Below are 10961 nucleotides of genomic sequence, written 5' to 3'. Positions count from 1 at the left end.
CTAGCAAAAATTTAGTATGTAATTTGGAATATAATAAAATTCTGTAAATTAAACGAAAATTAAAATATAAATAAAAATTAAAATTACACCTACAGCATTTTTCTCACAGGACATTTGTAAGTTATTAAAATGAAATGAATACCATTGTGCTTAAATTTCTATGAGAATGAAAAAAATACCAAAACACAGTGCCAGAAACACTGCCAAAATGGAAGTCTTTAGCGAAGACAAAAACCAAAATACCAAACTACAAGAAGCAAATATATAAAACCGCAATTTTTCAAATGAGTTTTACACTACGTAAAAAATATTATTAAAAATGTTTATCTGAATATCCGAAAAAAATATTCGTCACATATTGCTTCGTCCAAAAAATATTAAACGTCAGTTGCCAGATGTATCGCAATATAATAAAAGATTAAAGTCCTTATTGTCTTTATTGGATTCTTTAATGTATATAAATTTGAAGAATTGTTTTAAAACAAGAAATTGTATATGACAAACAACAAACGGAACAAAATGGTTTTGAAAGTCTCAAGTTGAGATCAAATATGCCAGATTTCTCTACTAATGTTATATGTATACATTCTTATTTCTCTACATCATAATAAATTAATATTAAATTCAGAATACAATATCAAAGTTGTAAGAGAAATTCATCAATAAAATTGCAATTGAATATTTGGCACATGTGAACAAAACTCTTCAAAACAAAACAAATACAAATAAAAAAAATAAAAAAAAAACAGAGGAAGCTAATGCACAGCAAACAGAATAGAACAGTCACAAACACAAAAAGATTTACATTTGTGGCGTACATTGAATTGTTTTAGTTTTGATCATTTAAATTTAATTAGATTTTATTATTATACTTTCTGATTGATTTATGTTCTTTCTATCTTTCTTTTTGTCTAAATGGATGACTACATTTCCCTCACAGAGGCTGCAGCTGCATTCGATTTTCTTTATGACATTCACATGTAATTCCGTATCTAGATTTGTTCATCATTTGATGTAGATGATGTTGGTGTTGGTGTTGGTTTCGGCTTTCATGTTGATGTACAGCTCAGAGCTCATCGTGTCCAATGAACTTCTTGACGTACGCCTGCAGCTCTGGCAGCGAACGACTGCCCTCGTACTCGTTTTGGCGCTTGCCGTCTTTGTAGAGGAAGAGCGTCGGATAGCCCTCGACCTGCTGGTCGACGCAGATCTGCTTGTTGTCCGGCGAGGTGCAATCGACCTTGGCAATCACAATGCCCACCGTCTCTGTGGCCAGCTGCTCCCAGGTGGGCTGCAGCTTCTGGCAGTGTCCGCACCACGGCGCATAGAACTTGACGAAGGCAATGCCATCGGCGATGGCCTTCTCGAACTCCTCGCTGCCATTTAGCTGCTGCACCGTTTGCTTCTTGGCCTCATCTTGCGCTTCTTTGGTCGCATCGTCCAGGTCGTTGTTGTTGGTGCTGGGAGCACCGATCATCTTCTCCACGTAGCTCTTCAGCGTGGCCAGGTCACGGGCGCCGGCATATTTCTCAATCTTCTTGCCATCCTCGATCCAGAGAAGTGTGGGATAGCCCTTGACCTCGAAGTCCTGGCAGATGCTGCGATATTGTGTGCAATCGATTTTCGAAATCGTTACATCCGGCTCCTTGATCAGCTCTGAGGCCAGCTCCTCCCAGGTGGGAGCCAGGCGCTGCACAGTCGAAATCAATTAATATGTGCGCAGGAGTAAATTGCAAATGGATTCTCTTACCTGACAATGGCTGCACCAGGGTGCAAAGAACTTGACAAAGTGATTGCCGGTGGACACATGCTTGGCGAACGTGTCCTCGGTCAGGTCAACGACCTTGCCCAAATTGGGATTCCTGTCACCGCCCTCCTGCAGCTGCTGCTCACTCAGATCCTCCTCGGCTGGCGTATTGAGCTCCTGGTTAATGAAATCCGTAATGGCGGGCAGATCCCGTGTGCCCTTGAATTTGACGGACTCCTTTTCGCCCAGCTTGAAAAGACGCAGCGTCGGATAGCCGGTCACCTGATGATCGGCACATAGCGTCTGGTGCTTGGTGCAGTCCACCTTGGCAATGGTCACCTTCGGCTCATCAATGTTCATGATCTCAGCCAGCTGCTCCCACAGCGGGTGCAGACGCTTGCAATGGCCACACCTGGAAGGTAAGTTGTACAATCGATTGAGATGTTGCCGAGTTCGAAAGTTACTCAAAGTCAATTCGTTGTCGAAATATATTGTAAACCAAAAAATCATGAAATACAGTTCCACTTACATACATATATTATCGCCTTCATAAAATTAAATTAGCTTTTGTTCAACTATTGCAAGTCGTGTGTTTTATTTTGTTTCTAAGATAAGAAGTGTGGAAGCTTTGTATGATTCTAGACAATGCACACTCTATGGATTAGGGGTATAACAAAGCGGGCATCGACCAGTTTTTGAATACAAAGAGCTCATGATATGCGTCTAAATATCTGTATGTCTATATGTAAACGCTGATAACAGCGCAATTGCCTAAGTACGATTGTAAATTTTGAAATCGTATATGCGTGAGCGAGAGTGTGTTTGTGTGTGTGTGTGTGTGCATGTGAGTGTGCGTGCTTAGTGTGTGTCAATCAAAGGCACTTCTTGACTTTAGTCAAGCTGAAAAACTAAAAAAAAAAACTTAAGTGAAAGCCCCTTTGACCGCTCGTAGCGCCCTTATCAAAGTACGTGGTGTTTGAAATGAAAAAAAAAATATAAAGAGTTCTAATCCTCAGTTCGTCACATACAAAATATATAGTATAGAGTTTACTTCCGTGCTAGTGAAAGAGATAGAAATAAAAATTGTCTCTCATTATTTAGAAAACTTTATAGCATCAACTCTTTATAAACTCTGTAAGATTTCGTGACACGAAACAAGATATTAAAAAATAAAAGTGTTAGAAAGGAGAATAATATAAAAGGAGACAATTGAGAAGAGAGACAGAGAAAGAGAGATGGATATATAAGTAGGTATTTCCATAGATCTATGTCAAAAACATATGTGTGTAAATAATACTCCTTTCAAGTCGTGTGGCGGCAATTTATTTACTTCCCCATGTCAACACAGATGTATTTGCATGCCTGTGTGTGTGTGTGTGCGTGCATCCATATGTGTCAACAACCGAATGTGTTTTTGTTTTTTATGCTTTCATACGTAGCTATGTATGTATGTACATACATATGTTTCTTTAAGATTGCGTGGCTTTGGCTGCATGCGTGTGCGTATGTGTGCGTGTGCGTGTGCTTGGTTTATTGCAATTCCATGAACTTTTGCAGATTTAGCATATCGCTCGATGTGCTAGTCGCGGTTTTTTTTTCTTTACTTTTCATTTTAACTTTCATTGCTTACCATGGCGCAAAAAACTTCACAAAGACATTGCCGGCACCGATGGCCTCGTCGAATGTTTCCGGATCGAGTTCAACGGCGAATTGTTTCTCATCGGACGGCTTTGCTGATTCGTCCGTTGATGCGGCTGCCAAAAATGGCCTGAAGGTGAGCGCACAAATGGCCAGCGGTATAATTGATTTAAACAACATTGTGGAGTGTAGAAAATGCTTGTCTGTCGTCTTTGCACCTATTTAATACACTACACCAAATGTTGGCCGTCTGCGGCAGTGTGACCAGCTTCAGCTGGCGCAAGTATTTTTAATTAGTCTGCCGCCTGCACAAAATGGACGCATTGCTCCGAACGATATCGATAACTAGACATATTCGATAAGCACAGCAGTTAAAAATTATATTTGGGTATTCATTGATTTTGCGTTATTTTTTAAATATTTAATGTAAAAAAATAAACATGCAATATATGTTTCATTTATATAGTCACGGCTAGTATGCATATATGTGTATTTAATTTTTGTTTTTAAATAAACATTTTTAGTTCCATTTCAAAATATTAAGAATGTTTTCAAAAGGCCAAAAATTTAAGAAATATGTATATTTAGCACATTCATTAAAAGACATAAAAATATATACTTAAGATAAAAAATAAAAAAAAAAAATAAACATATAGCACACTATATTACATGTTTTTTAAACTTCTTTTATGAAATATATATGCATATACATATATATGTATATGTATATACAAATTATTTTTAATTTGCAATTTTTCCTCTGCATTTGTTTATATAAAGGATTCTGCATACGATTCTATTTGTATATATATTTATATATTTGATGGATCAATCTTTTAGTTCTGGGGATCATCAGCCGAATGTCGCTAAGTTTGGGGAGTCGAACGATAGCGAGAATCAAATGGGGAGGCATCGATAAAAACAGTCTTCAGAGTATTTGTACCATTTAAAGCGAACGGCACTTATTTAACTTGTTTACAACAAAAACCAGAAAATAATATAGAGTATATTATAACAATTAAACAGGTTACTCTTTCTTTTTGCTTAAAAATCGATTGCAATTTCATCCTTTTTGTTTTGTGGTTTGTTTTTTTGATTCCCTTTCAATGCTAAGCATTTAGTATTTGATTTTTAATAGCTAAGGGCTCTCAGTAGCTGGAGGCGCCAATCATTTTGCGTATCTGTTCGAAGGACAGCCAGAAGGTGAGTGACCAGGGCGCCATCCGTATCCAGCAGGGCAGGAATCCCTTGTATAGAGCAACGAAACCCTCCTTGCCAACCGTCTGACGCAGGCAATCCACCGAGCCGCGATAGAGCAAGCCGCTGCAAAATTAGATATGGTCAAGAATGGGAATCGAAGATATTGCTGGAGGTTTTCCGCTTACCGTCCCAGCTCGTCGGTGGGCTGGTTCATGATGCGCGTCTTCACCACATCCGCCGGAGTGCCCATGATGGCAGCCACGAAGCCGGCGCAAATGGAGGCGAGTACATGGACCGTATGACAGTCGGGCATGTGTAGGCGACGCATGATCAGATGCTTGATCGTGTCGTATGTGGTCAGATCACCCAAATTGACTAGCGCCGCACGCTGCACATTCGGAATGCTGCCCTTCCACAGGCCCTTGATGCCGCCGCGCTGGACAATCTTGCGGAACGCATGCGCGGCACCATGCACACGCGGCGCCTCGCCCATCAGTCGCCGCTTGCCCTCCATTTGGATCTGAACCTTGACCAGGTCTGCCGGCGACGCCAGCCACTGAGCCACAGCGCCGGCTGTGACGCCGCAGAGAGCCGATTTCCAAACGGGCAGCGCCTGGCTCCCATTCTCGGTTAGCTCCTTGCGCATCAGATCATAGCTGCAGATGCGTACGCCACTGTCAATGGAGGAGGACGAGATTAGTTCAAGCTAGCTGCGACTGGCACATATGGAGCGAATTTGTCATTTTGGAATGTTTGAGGCAATCGCATCGGATGCTACTTAAAGATCATTTGAATTTCAATAATAGTACTTGGTTTATGGCTGGTTGGTTCAATTGATTGATTGAGCGATCGATTGATTGATTGATTGATTGAATGCCCACCTATAGACGACGTGTCGGTAGAGCGCCGGCGTCACGCCCTGCCACAACTTGAGGGCGCCCTCCTCGCGTACAATGCCAAAGGCCGTGGCGACCATGCCGCGATATTGCATCTGGTAATGGGGGGTTGTGGTTCAGTTACATAACATATATATATGTGCAGCTCATATTGTGTATATACATACATACATATACATATACATATACCTATCCTATACATACACACACACGCATACATACAGGCACATGTACATGTATAGAACGTGGTATCAAGCTTTTGTTTTGTTTTGGTTTTCTGTTTTTTTTTTTTTTTATCATTTTAGGTTCCACATTTAAACAAACGCACAGAGAAATGGATTTATGGATATTGGGCAGCTAGTGGGGTAGGTAGGTGGGTGGGTGGTGTTGTTTAATTGGGTTTATGGCAGTCAACTAGTCTGAAGCTCTCTATAAAGCCTTATCTCTCCGCCCAGATGGACGCTCCCCCCAACAATAAGAAAAAGAAAAGGTGACAAAATGAAATGCCAGCACCACATTTATCTTATCAGCATGTTGATAAGGCGCATGACTGACCAAAAATAAGAACTAAACTAAAAAAAAAAAAAAACTAAAAAACAATAAATAAATAAATAAGCTAAAGTTAAGTTCGGCACGCCGAAGCGCTTATCATGGATATGAGTATCGATAAGTTATCCTCGCAGGCTGCACAAGGCTACGAGTTGTAGACGTTTGTCAACACTGGCAAGCGGATGGACGGATGTCGTTCGATTTGGGTTAACGGTCCTGCAAGGGTAACGGTTGTTAGCAAAAGCCAGGATCAAAAAGATAGCATGCATGAGAGACCAACACAATAACAAACACCAAAATACCAAAAGTATGCAACAAAAAAATATACCTAAATATGCGCAAAGTACTCACATTCGCTTTGGCGCCGCCGCTGACGCTACTGGTGGCATTAGCGGTACTGGCAATCGCGGCCACACTGGCCGCTTCGCCTTGGATTTGCAGGCGGGTCTTTGTGAGATCCAACGGATATGTGGCCATCTCAGCTACGGAGGCGGCCACCACCGAAACGATATATGTGCAGGCAAACGAGTCCGCATAATCGTACTTAACGGGTCGCAATTGATGGCGTCCACTACTGCTGACGGTGTTGTTTACCGTTGCTGTCGTAGCTGAGGCCGTTGCGGTTGGCGCTGCGGCGTTGGGGCTGGCCTCTGCGCTGGGCACACTGGTCGTGGTTATGGCAGCGGCAGCTGCAGCGGCACTCACTGCAATCGTCTGTGGCGCTGGCATCTCTTAGCTGCAATTGCATTTATTTATTAACAAATTCAATTCAAAATATTGTTCAACTAAATAGACTTGTTGGCTGTCCAAAAATAAACTATGCAAGCGGCGCTGCTGCTGTTGTTACTGCTGCTGCAACTGCGGCTCAAGCCAATGATTGAAAGCGCAAAAATCGCGTGACTTGTTAAGCAATGCAGAGGCTGCTTTGATTTACAGTTCAACTTTTTTCAAGGATGATGCTGTGCGCACAATTGGCTCTTGTATATTTTTACATAACAACGACAACAGCAGCCGCAGCGACAACAACAAAAGCAAGCAGCGGCAACTGCTGCCAACGACGTCAATGTGCGAAGAAACAAAAACAACACAAAAAAGTCGAAAACCAAAATTAGTTTTTGTTGTGTTTGTTATGCTCGCCTTGTTATTCCCGCTGTCCCGTATATCGGCGTCTTGTCTTCAATTAAACGCACGCCCTGGCCGCGAACGCATTGCAAAATTGATTTCTATGTTTGAAACTGATATTGCTTGTCTGGGTGTGTATATTTTCTGCTTTACTGCTTTATGAGCGCTTATCAATTGTGCATCAATAAAACAAAAAAAATATATATGTGTTGCACAAAAACAAAAACAAACCCAAAACTAAACACAGTGCTGTAAAGCGGTGCAGTGTGTGAAACGCCTGACAGTGTAGGATAAGTACTGTATACGGAATATTCAAGCGTCGCTAAAAAGCTCAAACTAATCAAAAACTGGGCACAAATGATAAATTTTCAGTTAACTTCATTTTGGAAACCTTTTCAAAATTTTTAGTGTGCCTCTTATTTATGTCCCATTGAGGCGATGATGCATTTTTTGATTGCATTACTTATTTTGCAGCCAGAATTTTGAAAATAGACTTAACAGTGCATGTAGTTTGCGATATATCGCTTAATATCGATAACGGGTGCTGCACAGCGAACAGCTGTTTATGACTTAATTGGCCTTGCTGTTCAAAAACGGGCTCTGCTGTTGCTTGTGTTGCTTTATTTACTATGCGCATTGCATACGTTATTACGCTGATTACTTCATAGCGCAGCTTAGTAACTAAGGCAGCAACCAAACTATATTTGCAATCATCAAATCGAAGACAGCTATACCAATTGCAAAATCCAATTGCTAAAGGAAGCAACAGTATAAAAAAAAAACAGCAACAACAAAAGAACTCGTTAAATGTAAGTAACAATATGGTATGAATCAAAAGCTAATAAGTAATCTATTCACATGTGTGTGTGTGTGTATGTCTGTGTATATATGACGTAGCATGAGCAAGACAGAGACAGCCGCACCCAAAGCGGAGTCGAACGCACGTCAGAAACTGGAAACGTATCGAGTCTATGTAATCACCTGGAATGTTGGTAGTCGATTCCCGGACAACATTTCGCTGCGTCAACTTCTGGGCCTGCAAGGCGAGGCCAGCGGCGATGCGGCACAGGAATTGCCAGACATCTATGCAATTGGATTGCAGGAGGTGAACGCACAGCCTCAGCATCAGGTGCTGGGCCTTTTCAAAGAGGATCCATGGACGCACAAGGCGAAACAGCTGTTGCGCGGCTACAACTATGTCGCCATCAAGACGGAGCAGATGCAGGGCCTGCTGTTGACCATGTTTGTCCGCCGGCCGCATGTCGAGCACCTGAAGGACATTGAGGCGGAGTTCACGCGCACCGGCTTTGGCGGCATCTGGGGCAACAAGGGAGCAGTGAGTGTGCGATTCACGCTCTACGGCTGTGGCCTGGTGTTTGTGGTGGCCCACCTGGCGGCGCACGATCATCAGCTGGACGAGCGCATCGAGGACTACAAGCAGATTCTCGAGAGCCATCACTACCATGTGAAGCGCTATCGTGAGATCTACGATCACGACTACGTCTTCTGGTTCGGTGATCTCAACTTTCGGCTGGAGGGCAACGACAGCGCCACCGAGGTGCGTGACGCCCTTGGCGACGACACCAAGCACGAGGAGCTGCTGCAACGGGATCAACTGTACCAGGTGCGTGAGCGTACGCAAAAGGCATTCCAGGTGCTGCACGAGCGCCTGCCCGCCTTTCCACCCACATTCAAGTTCAAGGAAGGCACCTCCGAATACGATATGAAGCGCCGGCCCGCCTGGACAGATCGCATCATGTACGCCGTGCAGCCGCTCAACCGGCAGCCGGGTATGCAGCTGGCCATTGAGCAGTGCTCCTACAAATCCCATCCCGCCTACAACATCAGCGACCATAAGCCGGTCACCAGCGACTTCACGATCAAACTGTATCCCAACTATCGTGCACCGGGCATTACGTTTAGTCCGATCTCTGTCTGGAAGATTGGCGATGAGAATACCGTTGAGTATCGCAAGCACGCGGAGTTCGAGGAGGGACCCAACGATTGGATTGCCATCTATGGCATCGACTATGCCAGCCTGGCGGACTATGTAGCGTACGAGTATGTTAATCAGGCCGAGTCGCCCACTTCCTCGGACTCGAATCACGAGAGGGACTACTTTGAGATGCCAGCGCCGACCCCGCATCGCTCCCACCATCATCATCGCAATCGGCAACGCTTGCGCCGCCAGCAGGAAGCCAACGAGGAGCTGGTCCGCCTTGACTTCGCCGACGACGTTGACTTGCGCCACGGCGAACAATATGTACTCATCTACTTCCGCAGCACCGGACTGCGCGGCGTCACCAGCATCGCGCACATCTCCGGCCCCTTTGTTGCCGAGAAGCGCAGCGGATCGCCGCATCGCACCGAGTACCATGTCGACTAGCTAGCGGAGGCCCTCGATATCTATATACTTTAGTCGCAAGATCAAGCACTTAACTGTTATGCCTTAATTTGTTAAACATTATTCTATCACATTCTATATATACATATGCATATGTATGTAAATATGTCGCAATATGATCCATGGGAATGCATTTCTCGTTAACGATCTGTAATTGTCTTCGATCTTTGTATTCTTATACATTTCATTTCACGCTACGTGATTTTTATATGTATATGTTTATTATTATTTTGTTTGATATATGTATATAAATGTTATATAATACACAAATACACGACCACACGATATAGACCAATTGTCAGACTGTTCCCACACTTATACACATATACGAATACGAATTTTTATAGTCGTTTCTTTTATAAAGCCGTAAGTTTATACATATATATGAATATAATGTACATGTGATACTTTATATATATATATGTATGTATTCATACCCCATAACACGGCGGCATTTACAAAGCCCTAAGGTTTTCATTACCCAATTTGATATATAATATCATTTTTATATACAATTTCAACAGATTGTTCGCATATACCAAGGTTTTTCGTATAGGTATATCCAGTTTAAGCGCTTTGCTGCTCTTTCTTGAGCTATGCTTTATATCTCAAGCAATTCGTTTCGCTACTTTTGTATAGACTTATACATATGTGCCCTAAAATGATATAGTGCTTATGCATATATACATATATATAGTATATATGATATATGATCTGCTTGCATAACTTGCTCACTTTTTTTCGCGTTATTTCTTTTAATAAAACTTGAGAGTTGTAGACATATAGCTATTATCTGAGCATTACTTGTTGCAGTTCCTAAAATACATTTATCTGCATGTATACCCTGCCTTAAGTGGGCATTATGATTTGCCATAGAATTTTATATCGGTTATATGGTATTGTAGATGAGTAATGTTTATAGACTATATTTATATTGGCTTTTCGCAATTTCCTTCAAGTATCTGATTGTTGTATAAATATACAAATATAATCTAAATGTTCTGCTTAGGTAAAAATGATCGAGTTCGATTTCAGATGCTCATTATAATGGAACCACCTATATATACACATATGTCAGATCGATATAATGATATAGCGTTCTCTATATATTAAAAACTATTAGATATATGCCTAAATATGGTATATTAGCTACTCAAATCTAGAATTAGCGTTCGTTCAGATATGTAAACTATATGTATATAGACTTGTCTATGTATGTATATATCAATTGTTGATGCCGATCTCTTTTATGGCAACTAGAGTCTTTAATTTAGATAATCTTAAGAGATTACCTACGTAAAGAATACCCACCACAGCGCCTGCCAGGGTATCTGCTAGTCGATCACAATTGGCTGATGCATACTTTCCGGTTTCTGCCTTGTTTTCTGCACTGATCTTTATTTAT

General features: G+C 41.9%; 3 protein-coding genes across 4 annotated transcripts; 1 reads left to right on the top strand and 2 right to left on the bottom strand.

Moving 5' to 3' along the window:
• Positions 1-418: 418 nt before the first annotated feature.
• prtp (thioredoxin domain-containing protein pretaporter) lies at positions 419-3679 on the bottom strand. Its single transcript, XM_018109588.3, has 3 exons — positions 3378-3679; positions 1751-2159; positions 419-1690 (listed from the first exon to the last, which is right to left on the bottom strand). The coding sequence occupies exons 1-3, from the start codon at positions 3563-3565 to the stop codon at positions 1067-1069; spliced, it is 1221 nt and encodes a 406-aa protein (XP_017965077.1). The 5' UTR covers positions 3566-3679; the 3' UTR covers positions 419-1066.
• A 485-nt stretch (positions 3680-4164) lies between these two features.
• Positions 4165-7406, bottom strand: Ucp4A (Uncoupling protein 4A). 2 transcript variants are annotated; one of them, XM_018109589.3, is made up of 5 exons: positions 7168-7406; positions 6382-6766; positions 5467-5576; positions 4771-5259; positions 4165-4708 (listed from the first exon to the last, which is right to left on the bottom strand). In XM_018109589.3, the coding sequence occupies exons 2-5, from the start codon at positions 6757-6759 to the stop codon at positions 4534-4536; spliced, it is 1152 nt and encodes a 383-aa protein (XP_017965078.1). In that variant the 5' UTR covers positions 6760-6766; positions 7168-7406; the 3' UTR covers positions 4165-4533. The 2 variants fall into 2 exon arrangements, with proteins under 2 accessions (XP_017965078.1, XP_089121181.1); XM_089265055.1 differs by lacking the exon at positions 7168-7406 and adding an exon at positions 6965-6985.
• Positions 7407-7684: 278 nt separating this feature from the next.
• LOC108657123 (inositol polyphosphate 5-phosphatase K) lies at positions 7685-9851 on the top strand. The gene is made up of 2 exons (XM_018109587.3): positions 7685-7961; positions 8050-9851. The coding sequence occupies exon 2, from the start codon at positions 8051-8053 to the stop codon at positions 9536-9538; it is 1488 nt and encodes a 495-aa protein (XP_017965076.1). The 5' UTR covers positions 7685-7961; position 8050; the 3' UTR covers positions 9539-9851.
• Positions 9852-10961: the final 1110 nt, after the last annotated feature.

Source organism: Drosophila navojoa, chromosome X, assembly GCF_054131105.1.
Source record: "Drosophila navojoa isolate 15081-1374.11 chromosome X, UAZ_NAV_1.0, whole genome shotgun sequence".
Taxonomy (NCBI): Eukaryota; Metazoa; Arthropoda; class Insecta; order Diptera; family Drosophilidae; genus Drosophila; species Drosophila navojoa.
The sequence above is the reverse complement of the archived record's forward strand: the minus strand, read 5'-3'. Positions and strand labels throughout refer to the sequence as shown.

Bases quoted from the DNA above. Each gene is read 5' to 3' on its own strand.
- Ucp4A (XM_018109589.3), bottom strand. From the start codon at position 6,759: ATGCCAGCGCCACAGACGATTGCAGTGAGTGCCGCTGCAGCTGCCGCT. The intron at 5,260-5,466 runs GTGGGCATTCAA...CTCCATTGACAG, and splicing joins TACCGACACGTCGTCTATAG to TGGCGTACGCATCTGCAGCT. The intron at 4,709-4,770 runs GTAAGCGGAAAA...CTAATTTTGCAG, and splicing joins CCCACCGACGAGCTGGGACG to CGGCTTGCTCTATCGCGGCT.
- prtp (XM_018109588.3), bottom strand. From the start codon at position 3,565: ATGTTGTTTAAATCAATTATACCGCTGGCCATTTGTGCGCTCACCTTC. The intron at 2,160-3,377 runs GTAAGCAATGAA...CTTACCTTCCAG, and splicing joins GTGAAGTTTTTTGCGCCATG to GTGTGGCCATTGCAAGCGTC. The intron at 1,691-1,750 runs GTAAGAGAATCC...TCGACTGTGCAG, and splicing joins CCTGGTGCAGCCATTGTCAG to CGCCTGGCTCCCACCTGGGA.
- LOC108657123 (XM_018109587.3), top strand. From the start codon at position 8,051: ATGAGCAAGACAGAGACAGCCGCACCCAAAGCGGAGTCGAACGCACGT.